The following is a 20,094-nucleotide window of genomic DNA, read 5'->3' on the forward strand; positions in this document are numbered from 1 at the left end:
TTTCCGTCCGCAACTCGAACTTGTCGCCCAGCTGTTGTCGTTGAACTGTTTATGGAATAGAGTGCTACACAAATCGATAGCGATTGATAGCAAAATGCAGAGGCCCTGGTGAACGCTGCCAGCTGTTGCAGCAGACACCCAGGTGGCATCACTGGCATTACAATAAAATTTAAATAACTCTGTGTATTATAACACTTTCAAATTATTTTACTTACATATGATTTCCAACTTGTTTGGTTAAAAAACGAATATTATGCGCAAAATTTTATGAATTGAACTAGGAACCCGCTCATTATGGTATTTAAAAAACAGTAGCTAGTTACTTCATTTTAAATTGATTTTGTGCAGACTGGAACAACAGTTCCAACTATTTATTCTGTTTTTATTAAGCTCTAACAACATTTAAAATGCAATCCAAAATTTGTTTTTACACTTTAGGACATCGGATTTTCACGGTTTTCTGTCGATGCGGTTTACATCAGTAGAGTTGCCACAGGGGTAGTTTGCTCGTTTTTATCAACACTACCAGCATTTTGTATCGATACTTTTCCACTCAGCTCTGTCATATTGACAGCTGCGTCGGCGATTGTGATTTGCAACTTTTTGTAGTTTGGAATTATACATTTACATTAAAATTGATATTTGCTGAAAATACATCCCAGTTGTGAACAGATCTAAAATGTCAAATACACAAACGACTGTCACCGCTTACTTGGCAGCCCAGAAGAAGACCACAGATAAAGATCTCGCTGCCGAATGGACTATAATCGAGGAGTTGTACAATGAAAAGTGAGAATTTTTACCGCATCTCCAGCTTTTCAAGAAATACAATTATGAACATTTATTTGAACAGGTTGTGGAATGAGCTGACCATCAAATTGGTGACATTTGTGCGTCGTGAAGCCCTCCAAGATGAAACTGCATTGCTGCAGCTATACCAGAATTTTATATCCACCTTCGAAACAAAGTGAGTCTACCTGAAGACGCCGCATATTGGGGTTAATACATGTACAATTTTTTTTCCAGAATAAACCCCTATGGACTCATTCAAATTCTTGAGGTGGTTGTTGATAACATAAGCGACAAAAAGGAGGCCATTGAATTTCTCGAGAAAATGAAGGACAAGGTGAAAATATGCGACGAAGCTGTCTGGTATCTGCAGGTCATGCAAGGAAATCTGTATCTCACTAATCTTAACGATCTGAGTGCAACAAAGAAAATCATTGAGGAGCTGCGTGATGTGCTTGAGGAGGCAGGTAATGTGACACCGGTGCACGGAAAGTACTACATGCTGGCATCTCAGTACTATCGTCGTGTGGGCAAGCATAGTGACTACTATCGCTGCGGTCTGCAGTTCCTGGGCTGCTCATTAGATGACTTCCCGAAAGATCAATGGGCACAACAGGCATTCTTTCTTGGTCTAGCCGCTCTATTGGGCGATGGCGTCTACAACATAGGCGAGCTGTTGGCTCATCCCATTCTAGGTTCGCTGCAAGGTACAGATAATGAATGGTTGGTGCAGCTATTAAAAGCATTTAACACTGGAGACATAAACAAGTAAGACCACAAAAATCTAAAAAAAAAAGGTTCGCAATTTTGTAATACCTTTTTTAAAACAGATTCAATGATATGAAAAAGATTTGGTCTAAGATTCCCGACCTGGCTGCCCAAGAAGTCAAACTGCGCCAAAAGATTTCGCTGCTCTGCCTTATGGAGATGACATTCAAGCGGTCGGCGATCGAACGTGCCATTTCCTTCGCGGATATTGCGCAAGAGACCAAACTGCCGCTTAAGGAAGTCGAGCTGCTCGTTATGAAGGCTCTGGCTTTAGATTTGGTGCGCGGGGAGATTGATCAAGTGGCTGGCGTTGTGAATATGTCGTGGGTGCAACCTCGCGTACTCAACCGCAACCAAATCGCTGGCATGGCCAGCACATTGGATACCTGGATGGGTTCGATTACATCAATGGAGAAACTTATGGAAAATCGTGCTGCGGAAATTCTCACGAATTAAGTTTAAGCTAGAGTGATTTTCTTTATTAATCTCCTAACCCTACACAATTAATGTACATTTGATGAAAATCCTTTTTTGTATTAAAAGAACTTGAGTTCATTTGTTTTAGTTTTATTATATTTTAACTCTGCGGATGATTTGTTGTTGTATAAAAATTTGCTTCTGTGCGCTCGAGCAACAACTTATAATTACTTTTTTAAGATCTACAGGCTTACATACTAGTTCAGATCACTTATCGAGGGAAGTTATTTACAATTTAGAGAATACAGCGGATTTAGTCATAGACTATTGAGTGGTGTGTGTGTGCTTCTTCCCAACGCTTTTGAATATCATTGATGAAATTGGAATTTGTTTTGAGCGAAAAATATAAAAGACATGCCATGCGAAGGTCACGAGCACGATAACGCCATGCATATCACTTTTGGCTGGACACAAATTTCCAGTTGATGCCTGTTGAAGGCGCCGTCCCAAAATCAAATGTTCAGACAGCGCAACTTCGTTTCCGGTATGCGCGATGTAAACTCAAAGGAGGGCGGCCGACGCACATCCTCATGCGAGTCACGGCGGATGCGGTCAGGATTACGGCCCATCACAGACGATAGAGGTATTTCCAAACGATAAATCTCCTCCAGCACCAGGCGCTCTAACTCAAATAAGTGTTCATCCCGCACCCCTGGTATCTCATCGTGCATAAAGAGCGCCAAACGCAACAGGTATTCGGCATTGTGACCGCTTGGCCCACGGCAAGTGGCTATTTGGTGTGCCACCAACTCGAGCGGCGCCTCGCCCAACCAGTGCGCGTTCTCCTGCGTTGCAATATAGACTAAGACCTCGACCGCTTCGCCGCTAAAGGGCGTGTCGTAGGAAGCAACGCGCGGAAAAAATTTCGTTTCGAGTGTTGCATAGCCACCTGTTTGCATATCAAAAGAGATACTCTTATAACAATGGTTCGATTACTAGAGGTCCTATAACTTACCTAACGTGCACTCGCGTTGTTTAAGATACTCGAGAGCCGTATTGCCTGTTATTCTGTAAGCACAGCCCCATGTGATGCCCTGAAAGCAAAGAATATTTATTACTTAAATAAAAAGATAAGCGAATCAGCATAAAAAACTAGTCAATACTGCGACGACAACCAACACAACAATTTTTTTTAAAGGCTACTGGAGAGCTAATTGTTCACACACCTTTAAAAATAATCTTAATATTTTGAAGTCTACCCTAAAAATAAAATTAATTAGAACTAACATATTTCTAAAATTTTGTTCCTTTAGAAAAATTGTGTTGTACACAAAAAAAAGTTTAGACATTTTTTAACTAAATACACAAAAAAAAATATAAACCATAAATATTCCAAAATTTAATAGAAAATAAATACAAATTGCTTACATTCTAAAAATACTCGTATGCCAAGCGTACAACGTTTCTATATTTATATTTTGTGTTAAAATTCCCAAGTAGTTTTTTGGCGATAACGCTAAATAAATACCGCTGCTTATCATTACCGGTTGCCGCTGCTTTTGAGTCTTTCATGCTTGTCTCTCGGGGTCACAAACGAGCTCCCAGTAGCTCACATGTGTATTTTTCACATGGTCCTCCACCCTGGGTAAAGTCCCCGGGCCTAGGATAGAAAGTATCAAGGTGTAAAAATTGTGTTTCGGTGCTTATTTGGTGCCGCCGCACATTCGCCTATATTTCGCGGAAGCGCGCCTTGCGTACTTCAATGAAGAGGAACCTCCGAATTGTTGCGCTCGGTTTTGTCTGCGGAAATTGCCAGAGGTTGTGTGGTTTTGTGCTTGCGCGCTTTACAACACTACTTGAGTTATGGACGAGTTGGCGGAATTAAATTTCGCTTACACGGAATGGGGCTTACATTGAGAAATTCAAACTGGGCGCACTGTAAACTTTTGCTGCGGCATCATATTTTATATACTTTACTTTACATTTTGAATACTCTACAACACCAAAGTGGGAAAATAGATTTCTGTTTCGAATTATTGGTACGGTCTGAAGGAGAGTATAGTGTTTGTATGATTTTAATAAGAATGGTCAGTCAATCAATATAGTCGTTCCTCTATAGAATTTAATTTAATTTGACAATTTTATAAATATGAATGAATTTGATTTCGATCGGTTCTGAAATTACTCAAAGCTCTGACCAAAGCAGTTTGGATAAGGAACCAATGCCCAAATGGTGGCACAAGTTATTAATTCTGGCGCGCAAAAAAATCACATTAGATGACAAAAAAAGGGTACATTTTGTGGGAGTAGAGGTAATGATAAATGAAACAAGCCTTGTGGCTTTGGGATAAAAAGGGTCTCTAGATATTTACATATTTATGATACATAAGTATGTACATATATGCCATGTAAATATAAGTTTAAGCTACAAATGTAATTGATAGGGATAATTTTTTTAAGGATGGATAAGTTTTGGTAAAGTTTTTATATCTATAGTATATAGCAAGCCAAGCCAACTATCGAAAAACAACATTTTTCCGCCTTGAAAACAAGTTTCCAGGCAGCTCTAGCCCGGATTGTAACCACGCAGCATAGAAGGAAGTTTGTCGTTAGATTGTTTTGGCTGAGTGGACCTTGGGTAAGACAATTTTTAATTTGAGGGATATTCATTAATGATTGCTATCATTGCTAATAAATAATTATTAATTGCACACACATTATTACCAATTCCATTTCGCCAAAACAATTTATAATTTGAGGAATATTTATTAATGATTCTGCTTTTATTCCGACTGCAAAATATGGCTGGTATGTAATTTTAATAAATCTAGTTTCCGCAGTACCCATTGGAATATATTTTATTCTACGAACAACAAAAGACTTGGCACTAAGAAATTTGTCCACCCACTTAAGATTTCACTGTATATCGTGTATTCTCATTAACAAAAGCTCTCCAGAGACACAACGCCTAATAGTTATAATGCCTGCATATTTATTTGATAAGTTTTGATTGCAAAGCTATAATGAATGCAATATTTACATAGGGCATCTGATTGTCGGTTGCTCCTAACTATGGTAACCTACTCGGTGATCTTTTGACTTACCTCTTTGTCCTCCACCAGCGTTGCTACACGACCAGGCTGTAAAAACAATAAAAAATGAATTTTTATAAATAATTGCATGTGCGTTGTTCTTGTACTTCTGATTTAATTTATGGCGCATTAAGGCACGACTCACTAAAGACAAAGGGTCGACACTGCGTTTGCAATTGCTCGTCGACTATTTGTTTACTTTTTGTATCAGCTGAGGACCTTGACTTATTTTTATATGACACCTACATATACCCACACCCACATCCGCCCTTCAACTTTTCTTTTCTATAAATTCAAGAAAAACGTTCGTTTTATAACTTGATTCAGCACTGCGCTAAAATAAAATATTACATGAGGTTGCTATGGGAAAGCAAGCATTCAAGAATTTCGAAAATTTTGAAATTTTTGGCGGTGCGCGTTTTGCGCGCGTCTTAAAACGCTTCGAAAAACGCGTGCGAATTAACCCGTTTGGCCGATTTAGCAAAGCCCGTTCTTTACGGATAACAACACACACACACACATACAAATAATTGTCCGTATATTAATTAATTAATTTGTAAAAGTAGGAGCCAACATCGACATATGTTAATTATTGTCTGGGCCAGTCTAGCTGGTTGTTTGTTAGTTTTGCCTTTTTTATTTAATTCAATATTTGTTGTTGCTGATAACAAAACTTGTAGATAGATAATAAAGACAACAATAACAAACAAACAGTGGCAGTTGTTTTTGAATAGACACGCGTATAGGCTCTGGCTCATTTGGCAAATAAAGGGCGTCGACAAATAATAATTACGAGTAGTTGCAATAAAATGCATAATGTACTATAGTTTTAATACTATTTTCATGCCAGACAGACACAAAGCGACAAAACGACAAGTGTCGCAAACAAATAAAGATTGTAATGAATAGTAATGTGTGCCATATTGGGGACGTGGGTCGGCCGTTTAGGTAATGTAGGCACACACACCCACACCCCCACACACACTGCCTTCGGTCAATATCGGGACAGTTGTCTCAGCCCATTGACACGTCAAGTGCACTTGAAATTTGGAAGTGAGGCACTCACTTACTGATAACGCCCCAGTGCGGCTATTTTCACGGAGAGCCCGAGAATGCACATTTGTAACTAATTTTTAGAATATTTATAAACATAAACAAAATACGCTTAGGCTGAGCTGCTATTTTTTGTATTATTTGCAGATCAAATGCAACAGTTTGGAACGAATAATTTAGTTAAGAAATCGTTATAATGCTTAAGAAAAATAAATACAACGTTCTGTACTCTGTAAAGTCTCCTCTCTTCCTGACAAATGATTTTTATGACAGCTACATATGTATATCCATCTACCTGGTACATTTAATTGGCGTTTTGACTTTTATTACGTTTCATTCATATGTTATTAGAAAACATGACAAAGAAAATCTAAAGCAATAGCCATGTACATACATATACGTAGTATGTATGCTTGAGCTATTGTGTTCGTGATTTAAATTTGTAATATGTATAGGTATATCATACTTAGTATACTATTATATATCTTCTATAAAATGTGAATCAGAATATCTGTGAATAAAAATTCTTTATATGAATACTGAACTAATATATGTATGTAGAATTAACAAATCAGCCAAAAATATTTCGTAAATACAATCTCCTTAATTTAAGAATTTTATTTGTTAATTGTTTTGAGATGGAAACTTATAAATTCAAACAAAAAGGATTGCTAGAACGGAGCGGGCCATACTTTCTAATTAATAAATAAAAAAATAAAAAATATTAAAAAATATATCTATATATTCAACACATAGGTAGACATATGTTTATGATTAATTTCCTTTTCATTACAGAGTTGAGCCAAATGGTTTCATTAGAAAAAATAAAATAAGCTAGACCCGCCTAGGGTTTGGGGGAATCTGAATACCAAGTTGGTTACGCTAGCTCTTATAGGTCTCCTAAAATATGTACTTTCGGACGGACAGACAAGCACGGCTATGTAAGACTTGTCTTCACATACTAAGCAAGAATGTATGTATGTTGTTGGGTGGATTCTGCCACGCCTCCTTTTCTGTGTTGTTTAAGCTCGCACTAAACAAGTACACCTCTTTTTTGGGTACGGGATATAGTATAGAAAAAACGTCCGATTTGGTGGTTTTGCCTCTAACTGAAAAGAATACTATTTAAACTAATGTGTGCATCCCAAACAAGACCACATATAGATGGATCGGAACTACTTTTTCCGAAACGTTGCAATTGTTGATACAAGCATATGATAATCATTGTTCATCTCTTAGAAATGGAATTTTAACCGAACAATGGGGATTGCGAAAGGTGTGTTCTTGTCAAGTTGTTATTTTTCATGGCATGAATGGCTTAATAAAAATCATCGATGGTGAGAAAAATTTAACATCATCTACACTATAGATAGTGACATTGATTACTTTCTATCACAGATGTGTCTTTTTTTTTTTGGGTATTATTAGAGAGAAATGTTTTTAGTAGTGTTACGAATTAAATAAGTATTCCTTTGCTATTAAATTGGGGAAAGAAAAGGCAGAGTTATGTTTTAAAATCGTGTCTATTAGGTGGCCAAGTTTTGTTACGTACTAGACTAAAAACTAACCATGAATGCAGAGGCATTGCAAATCTGGTGTTTAGTGTGCGCCTTATCCCTACCCTTTACTATATACATATGTACTTTAACTAAGTAGTACTCACCTTGTCCTCAGTTCCCCGATGTGTTACATTGCCCTGCCAAAAGCGTCGCACAAAACCTCGTATATAGCCAGTTATGCATTTGTTATATTGAAAGCCTGGAAACCAGCACAACGACCCGTAGCCGAAAACCCAGCATTCAGGCTCATCCAAACGATTGCCATTGTTATTGTTGTTGTTGTTGTTGTTGTTCTGACGATTCTCTTGCCCATTGTTGTTATCGTCATCATCGTTCTTGGCTAACTGGCCGCTGAGGAAGAGGTTCTTAAAGTGTGCAGGAACCTCTGAAGCGGACGCTGACGGCGCTGGATGTCCACTGAAGTGAGCCATCTTGCGAAATCGCTAGCGTTTTTAATCGCTTCCGCCGTGTGACTTTTTCAATTGCGTGTGTGGGTGGATTATTGTGGGTGTATGTGTGTGTCTGTGTGCGTGTTAACTGTATTTGATGTTGTGGTTTTTGCTGCTGCTAGTTTGCTGCGTTCTGCCGCGTCCTAATGGGGCATGCTGGTGGAGGCTTGTGGCATGCAGTGGCTGCCAGTCTGACTCTCACATGTTTTGGATGCCCGTGGAACGTGTGCGTGGCTCAGCTTTTTAACTTATCTATTTTGTTGCTGCAAGCAAATGGGAATATTGAGAGAAAATAAAATGAAACTGAATTGAGACAAAAAACTCAAAATTTCGTTGATCATTCGTTTGTTTGTTTGTTTGTTTCTAAAATTCTTATCAAAATTGAATCGAGAGTCTCGGCATCACCACCGCCGGCTTACTTGATTAAACGGCACAACGGCAGAAGCTATCGCTTTCTAATTACACTAAGTGCTTCGTTGTTCTTGTATTAATTGTTGTTGCTTATTATTTTTGCAATTGGCTGCTGCCGCCGCTAAATAGTTCCGCAACCGGCGTCGTATCGCTGGGCACTAAACTGCACAGCTGGCGGCTCACTAAGTTCGAATTCAGCAGCCGAACGCGCCGAGCGAGTCCGCAGGCATTGCCAGCCAGAGTCGAGGCGAAAACGTTTTTGAGCAAGAAACAAAAAATTATACAATAAATATTTATGACGCGCTGTCTAGCGACGACGCACAGTGGGCGTTATTTCAAGAAAATCCTCAACTTTTGAATCAGCTTAACAGAATATAGTCGGTAGTTAATATCCTAAGCTTTCGATTCTAATCTCAGAAACTAAAAACACTATGCTTATATCAGGCTTTGCCGGTTTATTGTGGATTTTAATATTTTTATTGCATACATTATGCAGCTTTTGCAGGTCTATTGGGTTGAGTATCAGAAATATATATGTGTGTCTTGATGACTTTATTCTTTCATACGATATTATGACATATGTATAATCGTGCGATTGATAGGTCGAATCATTTTTCGAAAGTTATCTAAAAATAATTGAAATTTTGTTTTGTTTTGAAAATCCGCAATTTCTTTTATGAGTTAAAAAAGGGAGAGGTTTTAGTTTTTAATCCTACTAGGTTCAAATCCGAGGGTGACTGAAATTTGCTACATTAGGTAAGACAAGCATATCGTAAATGTTGTGCCAGCTCGACTCTAAAATACCCTGCACTGATCATTTTTCGTGCTACATCATTTCAACTAAAATTACAATCATTCCTTTATATAATAAAGTGTACAGATTTCACTGAAACTTCACATTATGAATTGGCTGTTGAGAACTCATATAAATCGGATGTTCCTAAGGTATCTTTTAAAACGAATAAGTTTGACTTAAGTTGAATATTTAATCTGCCAACCTGTAACCTTTTCAGTAAGCAAATTTTCTCAAATAATATAAAAAAATAATAAAATGTCGAAAAGATATTGAGGAACTAATTTTGGAAGTTATATTTCATCTAAATCTGGATAGTAGGCTTCTTAATCACTTAAAATTTTATGTTAATCCTGCTACATAATGTGTATAATGACGAATAATATCAGTATTTATAAGTTTGCTAATACACTAATAAATAAAAATACAAATCCTAAATCTCAAAATATCGCTGGTGAACAGGATATACATTTTATTCCCACAATAATTATAGTAATGGGAAGTTATTTTAGTTATTTTAAGATTCGCATTTCCGCTTTTGAATTCAATGCCAGGTTTAGGAACACTTTTTGGCAAATACGTTTTTCAATAAGTTTAAAGGTATTTCAAACATTGAAAAGTAAATAAAACAAAGTGTTGAGGCAACTTTTTTTAGCCGATGTGTAGACCACATTCTTCACCTTCTGAAACGAGGACGGAAAAATTCACAATACGTGTCTCTACGCAAATATACACAGTTTGCTGTTTTTGCTCGCCACCTAGTCCCCTACCACACTGTATTTTTCTCACCCAACCCACTGATACTCTCTCACTCTCTACTCGTATGTAGAATCTCTCTGGCTGCCTATAAAAAGCGCGAACATAAAGAAGAAGCATCTTACGCAGCCCGATAATGAAACTGAGCAAGTTCTTTGTTTAGGGTAAAGGGGACCTGGCCTGAACACTGCTGCCGGCTAGTAAATAAAAGCCAATTGAATTAAGCCGCACATAAATATACTTGTATATTAATATTAGCTTGTAGAAGTCTGTTATCGTCTTTAGATGACTGGGCTGAAAAAAGGCGGCATAAGCAATGGGTCTATAATTGATAAATCATAGAAAACAAAGTTGTTTAAGAAACGGTAGATTAAAATAAATTATAAATTATAGTACTTATATATGAGCAATTTAATGACTTTGCCGTTCCATTTTACTGTCTTCGTAATCAAACTGAAATAATATAATTACGTGCATTTTTATTTTATTTATAAAAAAGTCGAAGGTTAAAATGCCATTGCCTTGAAAAGATAGAAAATGTTTGAAGTATTTTAAAAGGCAGCCATCAATATAATAAAAGATATAAAAGCAAAGCTTTCGTTTCTAATAGTTTTGGGTGAGCCACGTATACTATATATAGGTCTCACCCTGATTAGTTTTGTTATTATAGCTGGCATTTGATAACATGGACGCCATTTAGTAACTATCGCATATAAGAGACAATTATAAACTTAATTGAGCACTTCAAGTTGTTTATTGAACTCTTTTAGCCGTTTTTGTATCAAAAATCCCACAAACACTTGAAGTACAGACATATTGTCTAAGTTGGCCAATAATTGACGAATAAAGAAATGATAGTGATATCAAGCGATTTGTGTTCCTAAATTAGGGTATTTTTAAACAAAGGATTTATTCTGGATCACATGGCACACACTACTATACTATATAAGCAGAATGAACGTGATGAATCAGATAAAATCCTTTGCTTAAACACAAAGGAAAAAGGCAAGAACAATATGTTTTGTTGAATATTTTATTTCATTGTCTCTCTATTTCATTCTTTATTTAAATCAATAACTCTGCTTGATATTATTGTTTAGTTTTTCAAATTATTTGTAGCGCACTTTTACGGTATAAAATACTCGAATATATTTTCGCACATATGTTCATAAAAACATAGGCGAATCACGTAGTATTTACTTTTGCTTTTTATGGCACAGTTTGGGGACAGAAATCGGCTTACTGCGTCGCTCCTACATACATACATACATGAGTTTAAAATGTTATGTATGGAAAAGTACAGACAGTCGTGGATATAGATACAGAAATGCTGTGTTTATCATACTTTTTTTTTGTTTGTTTACCAATACGTTTGGCAAAATCATTAGCCACTTGATACATACATGAATGTTAATAGCTGCACAGGTAAGCGTTGTTTTCATAAGTTTATTCATCATTTGGCTCAAAATGAATGTTAAAAAGGAAGGAAGAAGGAATTTTACCCAATCCGAAAAATTACAATTGACAGTTGTCAAAGATGAAGGGAATGTTACAGTCGACCAAGTTTGACAGGGAAATAGCAAAAGGAAACTTAAGAAAAAGAGCGAAGAATTATTGTTGATGAGGGACTAGGACAGTCTGCACAAAAAGTTTGGATGGATTACCGACAGAAATTATGGTCTCTTATAACATCATCTCTGTAATCTAATATTCTGTTTGTGAAAATTTTTCCTTCTGCCTGTTACATACTTGACAAAAACGTAATATAACATTTTCACAATAGGTTATAATGATTAATTTAAAAAAAATGATTGAAGAAAAGCATTATGTGATTTTAAAAAGAATATCATAGACTTATCTAAATGAACAGATAAACAGAAAAGAACTACATATTTGGAAAATATTTTTGTATCGTTCATGTCATATACATTTATAATATAGTACAGTTATCAATCTATCAATCAATCTCAGAACTTATCACAAAACGTGTCTTTCAGTCAGCAAATTGATCAATATCAAATCTATAATCTACTTGTCTAAAAATTTACCATCCTATGAACTACATGTCTTAAAATTAGGTATTATCGATTCAAACATTAATCTGTCTATAGTAAGGGCCTATATAATTCCTAAGCCTTATTGTTACCATTTTCTTTAAACTGGAGAAATTCAGCTACAAGCATATTTGATAAACATTGCAAAAACATATGTCAAAAACTGGTTGAATACTTAATGAACGCATCTCGTAAAGTCATAAATTTGTAAATACATATTTAAATACTTTTGCAGACTTTGTTTTGTTCGGTCTCATACAAACACATGACTAGAAAATAAAAATATATTCGAATACATGCATATTTTCATGATAGCACCAAATACATACTTGTACATATGTATACATACAATATATATATAATATATGTATAGGTTTGCTCTCTGTTTTTATTTGCAGTTTCTAAACAGCCGCGTGCGCGTGTCGCTAATTTTGATAAAACTGTTGGATTTGGTTCTAAAAAAAAACAGTAATTGTGAGATATATGTATGTATGGTCTTTGGGAGTGTTTTGCGTGCGTGCCAAGAAGCCAACAAGTTCAAAAACCCTTAACACACACATACATATAGAGAGGCATATTTTCAAACACACACACATGTATATCCATGTGAGCAAAAGAAAAGAGCGCTTTTCTATCGGCCTTGCTCAATGTTACGTATACGCAGTGTTGCGCTCTGACGCCAAACAGGCAAAAGCGAAAGCAAACGAAACGAAACGAATTGAAATTTTATTTCGACACAGAAATATGCATGTGAGGTACAAGAAAGAGTGGCAGCCACATGCTGCTCATTGCTGAGTCCTTGATACTGAACTTTTTTTCATAGTGAAAGTTTTTTGCATTGGGTTCAAGGCTGCACACGCCATCGCCGATGGGTCTACGAATTTCTTAACTTAACGTACGAATACGAATACGTAAGTTAAGATTGCAGTCTCCTCAAGGCTGTTGACTGTCGATAAACATTTTGAGTAGAGAGCAGTGCCTCCCACCATATAGTTGACAGAGTAAGGTTTGCTGAGGCTGCTGCTTCCTGTTCTTTCGGTAACAGGCGCCAACAGACAAAGCCTGGGTATCTGCCCAACAACTTGTTATTTTTGGTAACAAGCGTTGTATGCTCCATACGCCCATTGACGCAATCTAGCTGTCTGCAAATATGTTTATTTGTATTTAGGTATTTGTATGTACATACATGAATTGCGTACAGTCCAACCGCTTTATAACTAATCTATCTTATATCTTAGAATCCCGTTTGAATTATTATTATTTAAGTTTTCGTTTACTCAAATTTGCAAGTTGCTTTATAATAAAAATTATAAGTATAGGATAGGATATTATATGAGTATGTAGGTCGTTCAAGTCATGACATTTCGGCTCTTGAATACGCGGTAGCCACAATTTTTTTTGGCCACAACTGCCATTCAATAAAAATAAACAAACATTGTGCGAAACATTCCCAGATGTATGATATAGTAGGGCGATTTTGATAAAATTATGGTGAACAACTCATAAATGACTGCTTTGGTTACGATATTGAACTAATATGAAACATTTTTAGTTCTAATTTTACAGATTTCTTCTAGAAAAACTTCTAAATATACATTTGTGCAAAGCTGCTTTAACTCCGTTTTAAAATAAATTTAGTTGTCGGTGGGTGTGCCCTGGAGGCGTAAATTGAAAAACAAAACTAAATCGATTTCATTTGTTTCCCAAACCTTATCACTTCGCTTGATTATTCAAAATGAAGTTCCCTGTGAAATCGTTAAAGAAAAGTTCAACTGTATTCGCGTATGTCTACTTGCCAGCCTGTTTATATCTATATACTATGTATCTGTAGCTTATATTCGTCAACAATAACAGAGTGAGATCGGTCGTGTCATGCGGCATGCCATTAAGGCATTAACTATGGCTGCCTTTGCTGTCTGCTACTTTGGATTGCAGTTGTATTTCATAGTTGGTCACATAATAATACAATTTGCCATAAGAAAGTTCTCTGCATTCAATTGAGATTGACAATGATTTAATTAAATTTGTAGTCTTCGTGCGACAATGCGCAAAATGTGACCCCAATTTCCCGAAATTTTCATTTGTTGTGCACGTGTTTTCATTTAAAATATGTTGACAACTTTTGGTATTTATTTTATAATATGAACTGAAATCACAGCGAATGTTACTCAATTAATTTTTGCACTTTATGACCATGCTTGGGAATTAAAATAAACTTGGTAAATGAATTGAGCTGTTTTGCCAAATAAATATTTAAACATATAGTTTATGGCCGGATGCACGTATTGCGATGATCCGCTTATTTAAAACTAAAAGTACGTGGCTAATAAATTGATATATTAAAGTATATTTCATGGCCTTTCGTGTAAGGGCTCTTCAATGGGGGAGTGCGAAAAATCCAATTGTTGATAAAACATTAACAGCTCTGGAAACAACAACAACAAATTGAGCGTGATTTATGGGGCGGCAGTAATAACAACAACCCACACTTTCTCCTTTCCGACCGCACGCCATTCAAATAACTGTGATAAGCCTTGAATATGGAACTTCAACGTCTCACACCAGACGGCTTTACGTATTTTGTTTGTCCACTGATAAGGTGAGCAACCAAGCTGGTAACAAAGCCCGTTGGAAGGCATTCGTGGGCAGGCCGAGAAACTTTGTAAAGCCAGTGGCCAGGCGAATATTGGCTTTCCAGCTGATTGGCAAAGAGGCAAAGTTGCTTGGCTAAGATAAGAATCGTGCACACGGACCCATTCATAACATATCATTAATTTAAGTCTATTTATAGCTAAGGTGAATGAATAGAAATAGTAGAAGCAAGCCACTTCTTACGTTTTCGGAGATAGTTTCAAAAATTGCTCGGAAACTATTTATATTATGTAGCACTACCTATTTTTTATGATTTGATGTTTTTTGATTACAAATGTGAATCGACCTTTTCTTAAAAAGTACAGGAACCCAGATATTCGCACAGTTCCCAGTATTTACGTTTTTCTTTTAGTGCGGACCCTAATTTAGGGCTAATTAGTGAAGTAATTAGCACCATACGTGTAAGTATTCACTAAGCTTTCAATTGCTAGATTAGCAACCGAACGAGCCTTTTCCAGTTTTCGTTTTGAATAATAATGACCTGTTTTTGTTTTTCTTGTTTGTTTTTATACGCTATAACCGAAGGGTATATTAGTTTTGTGCTAAGTTAATAACAGGTATAGGTATCTCTGCACTTCTCTCTTGGATTATTTTATTTTGTGGCAGATACAACACCCTCTATTATAAATCATTACTTAAGAAAATATTTGAAATAGTATTTCTTACTAGTTTTCAAAACCTTTGCGAGAAATTTTATGATGAAATAAATAATCACTTTTTTAGATTCTTTTGAAAAACAAGAGAATTACTTTAAAAAAAAATTTCCATTTTTATTTCGAAATGATCGACATTATCGCAAAGCTTTTTAAAATATATGGTTTCCGATTTCTTAATTTATCTATTTCAGTTTTCAAAATTATGTATAAAAGTAATGTAAATGTCGATACTTGTATTTAAAAATTAAGAGGTATTCAATATTTTGTTCGTTTGTATACTTTATAACGAAGAAATTAAACATATACTTGTATGTTCATATGCTCACCTATTCCCTTATCTATCTAATTTTGTATTCCCAACTATCAACTTATGTACATATCTATATGAATAATCTCAGTTTTGGAAGTCATAAAAGTTATGAGTATATACAAGAGTTATAGATTTCTCAAACGATAGTAAAGGAAACTCCCAGCTTCATTTACAATTTGTGGACTTGTAGACTCGCAAAGCCATTTGAGCGTTGCGATAAAGATTAAAGTATGAACTACCAATTAAGTAATATGCGAGTATGTATTTGATCAATATTTATGTTGGAGTTCCATTTCATGTACACATCGAATCTATCAACTGTTTGGGGCTTCTTTAAATGTATGCACTTTGTTATTAATACTTTGTTGGCCATTCATTGTCATTTTTGCGCAGTTTTAGTTGGTGACCCAATTTTTCTTTTGGTTTTGTTTACGCTGTGATTTTTGAACACGTACTGAGCACGTGTTTCTCTCTTGCTCGCCAATCGCTGACGCTCGAGCCATTTAATGGGTTATACGTAGTATGAGTGTAGGTAGTCTAATAAAAATTTAATGCTATTTTTATTAAAGTTTGTTGCAAAACTAAAAATAAATTACACATTCCTTCAAATCGAGCGTTTGGCGCGCGTTTTAAAACGCCAGCGACTTTGCTATGAACATTTTTCAAAACTAGTTTACTTTTAAATGAATAGAATTTGGAGTGAAAGTATGACTTTGAAAATATTTATAAGCAAAAGATAAACAAACCTGAAAAATGCCAACTAGAATTTCAAGTTAAAACGTTTGACTGTGGCCAGCAATTATCAACCAGTTGTGTTTTATTTGCATATTTCGAAAATAAATGTAAATATGTTGAATAACTGAAATATAAATGTAAACAAGAAAACACTTGATTTCAGTTGGGAAAAACATATGAAAGTATTGAGTTCTCGGGTAGATGATGATGACAATCATTTATAGGCTGTACGTGTATATGCAATGGAGACGCTTCGGAGATAACCAATGACATCGCTCACAATGTACTCGTAATTGCCATTATTAAGCGCATAATGAGACACAGTTCGACCTTGAAATATGACACTTTCATTAAATTAAAAAAAATTATTCTGATTGATTAAAGCAAGAAATTCAAGAGTGTAGAACCATTCCACTTAAAATTAGAAAGGCAAATTTTTGAAGAGATCCTCCAATATTGTAGGCGTTAAAAAAATTACGAATGATTAATAAGAAAAACACTAGTTAAATAATGTTGATAAGATGTACAAATATAGCAGTAATGATTCCATAGGGATATGGAATTATCATATAGTACTTTTGCAATAATATTTCAATAACTCTTTAGCTTTCATCTCAAAAACCAAAATGAACGCTAATAAGATCTAAATATATGCATATTTAAAGCGCAGTCAATTTGTTAAATTTGTGATGAGGTATAAATTTTCCACTCGTATATTTAGGGCAAACAAAATGCGCGAAATCTCAGGATAGATAGATATATATGTATATTATCAAATTAATATTAACCAATTTCAAAAAATATATACATATTTATATAGCCTTCTCCAGGCCGTCGAACTCAAGTGTCTTTTACTACTGCGCAACAATTCAGGTCCCTGAACTTTGAACTTTTCTTTAAATGCACTGAAAGAAATACACATTACCCCTTAAATGCCTCTTTTATGTAAAATGTGAAAATCATTAAGTAACATAAGTGTTAAAAACTTGTGCAATTTTTTATTTTAAAACATTTAAGCTGATTACAAAATTGCTCGTAAATATTTGCCTATATAAGATAAGATACGAAATATTTATTCCGCGTTAAATTTGTTATCCGATTATACCTCTTATAGTATTTACTCTATATTCGGATATTATGATCTTCTACATCTTACTATATAAGATAATAAGCCCTTTGTTTCATTTTCAGCTGTAAGTGTTATTTTCTGTTGTTATTATATGCCCCATTGAATAGGAGAAGCGCCACGGCTACTAATGAATAGCTTTTAAGTATTGCTATAATAAAATCACATATAGGCCATAAAAAAACAAAATACATCATTGTGAAAACTGATTTGATGTTCTGCCAGCAACAGAAACAAAAACACATCAACAACAATAAATATATCAACAAAAGAAACCGCCGTTGTCAACATTGCTGCAACACATGAATGCATGTGGGAGAAGAGAGAGAAGCAGTGAGCGTGTGGGCAGCTCGTCAGTGTCAACAGCGAGGTGACAGAGAGTAAAGGAGAGCGGCAGATAACAGCAGGTGTTAACATATATTTGAGTAAGAGTGTGCAGCAAGTGCATGGGAACGAGACAACCCAGTAGAATTTAGTGAGAAGTTTTTTATAGTTCGATAATAGCAAGAGTGAAACGATAGAGCAGTGCCGGCCCCACTTTTAAGTACTCTCTTTGAAAAATAAACAGATTTGTTTTTTCAGTAACATTGTTATACATACTGATAAATGAAAATTAATTGAGTACTATTAATCATTGAGTTTGTGTCTATGCTAATCTGATTAAAACGGACTTAAACAAATAGAGCAAAACAATTAGAGTGTAGGGAATATGGTATAAAAATGGAGTTATAGCGGAGGAGTAGGAGTATTTTCCTTTCTCGGACTTATTAGAACAAGGTTTACCAGGTTGTTATACTTTCCGAATACAGGGTGTATATTGCTTTATCACTAGTTTATGGAAGTCAGTAATTTGATCTTTTGTTCTTTTTTTTTTTTTTGGGAGAGAGCAGCGCTTAAAAAAATGCTGCATTTGGGGAATGCTGGTTCGTAAAGCATGCAACCAAAATTCTACTGGGAAGCTGCACACACAAAGTCAAGAACTGATAAGCGAGCAAAAAAAAAATAAACTGTAATTAATGCTTAAATACAAGAACAAAATAAACACACATGTTGACACTGAGACCTTTTACATATGTACATATGTATGTACATGTGTCTGTATGTATAATAGAGAGTACACTTTGGCACGCTGACACACATTAGTAACAGAATTGTTTTACAGCAAAACAAAATACAATGCAACTGTTAGCATTTTATTTACCTGCGTGTTGTTGTTGTGAAACATTTACCGCTCGTTCTTTTTGCGTTCCTTTCTTTCTCGTTGAAAACTCACTATTTACTTAAAAACAACTAATAAAAATTACGCATTTTGTTTTTATTATTTTTACACAGCAATTGGCACTGCACTTTGGCCATTCACTTTAACAACATTCCGAGTTGCTTCTTATCTTGTATCAGACATTTAAAGAAATTTAAAACAATTGCGTAGAATACATGTGCTTTGTTATGCTATTGGCATGTGTGTGTTTGTGCAAATTAAGCGTCCGCGCTTCTGGCAGCTGTACTGACAGCGCGCCCGTCCGTCTCGCTTGACGGCTGCAATGTAACTGTGTGTATTGCGTCGAGTTTCCGCGCTCAAATATGCCACAGAGTGCCCCCACCACGTCCCCCACCCATAAACAATGAGCATCCACCAACAACAACACCAGCAGCTGCTTTTGCGTTTTCTTTTCGTCTGTTTGCTTGGAATTCTGTGGAGGACGCATCAAAACAACAACAAGGGCAATATTTATTTCATTATGTTTTCTTATATGAGCCGGTATTTATGTTGGATTGCTTTATATTCTGTTGATTCACTTCACGTTTTCGCTCACGTTTTAAAATTGTGAGATAAACTGGTTTATTGATAAGAAAGCTTGAAGGATATTCAAGTGATTTGTTTTTGGACATGCGCATGAGTAGAGCACGCATACATACAGACTCTTGCTTTATGTACTTATTTATATGCTTGGGTATATACACGAGTATATAGTACTTATGTACTTAAGAGATTTGTGTGTTTGCACATCTGTTGGCGCTGCTTGGCTTGGCTGACGTAATTTCTATGCGCACTTGCCGCATGTTGCACACTTTTATGAATGAAAGCTGAAAGCGGCAACAATTGCAAAAACAACTACAAGAAATGCAGCAGGCCGAGATACACATGGTCTGGGAAATGTGGCTAAAGAAAACGAGTTTCTAACAGTGATAGAGAGAGAAATAACATTTCGCGGCTTTCAACAGTTAACAGCAATGTTTCTTTTTTAATTGCTTAGCCGCATAACTTTCGGAAGCGTCACTTTTCTGAGCAACAGAGAGCACTCAGCCAAATAGGAAGATTGATAAGCAACTGGTGTTGTGCTATCTATCTATACAGACAATATTGGTGTTGGCACAAGTGAGGAATATTGCATCAGTTTGTTACTAAAACAAATATAGAATTCAAGGTTTAATATTCTAGTCTGAGTTGCACTTCCATAAAATTTGACAGTCAT

The 20,094-nt window shown here is 35.6% G+C and overlaps 2 protein-coding genes across 3 annotated transcripts; one reads left to right on the top strand and one right to left on the bottom strand.

Moving 5' to 3' along the window:
* The first annotated feature begins 604 nt into the window (after positions 1 to 604).
* Positions 605 to 2,112, top strand: LOC115620947 (26S proteasome non-ATPase regulatory subunit 13). Its single transcript, XM_030514462.1, has 4 exons — positions 605 to 789; positions 854 to 967; positions 1,027 to 1,557; positions 1,620 to 2,112. Exons 1-4 carry the CDS (start codon positions 680 to 682, stop codon positions 2,011 to 2,013), a joined length of 1,149 nt encoding a protein of 382 aa, XP_030370322.1. The 5' UTR covers positions 605 to 679; the 3' UTR covers positions 2,014 to 2,112.
* On the bottom strand, positions 2,109 to 19,105 carry LOC115620948 (glutathione-specific gamma-glutamylcyclotransferase 1). 2 transcript variants are annotated; one of them, XM_030514464.1, is made up of 5 exons: positions 18,822 to 19,105; positions 7,783 to 8,390; positions 5,079 to 5,114; positions 2,990 to 3,068; positions 2,109 to 2,923 (listed from the first exon to the last, which is right to left on the bottom strand). In XM_030514464.1, the coding sequence occupies exons 2-5, from the start codon at positions 8,107 to 8,109 to the stop codon at positions 2,487 to 2,489; spliced, it is 879 nt and encodes a 292-aa protein (XP_030370324.1). In that variant the 5' UTR covers positions 8,110 to 8,390; positions 18,822 to 19,105; the 3' UTR covers positions 2,109 to 2,486. The 2 variants fall into 2 exon arrangements, with proteins under 2 accessions (XP_030370324.1, XP_030370323.1); XM_030514463.1 differs by lacking the exon at positions 18,822 to 19,105 and adding an exon at positions 8,547 to 8,685.
* Between the last annotated feature and the right edge of the window lie 989 nt (positions 19,106 to 20,094).

Source organism: Scaptodrosophila lebanonensis, unplaced genomic scaffold, assembly GCF_003285725.1.
Source record: "Scaptodrosophila lebanonensis strain 11010-0011.00,11010-0021.00 unplaced genomic scaffold, SlebRS2 tig00000024-arrow-pilon, whole genome shotgun sequence".
Taxonomy (NCBI): domain Eukaryota; kingdom Metazoa; phylum Arthropoda; class Insecta; order Diptera; family Drosophilidae; genus Scaptodrosophila; species Scaptodrosophila lebanonensis.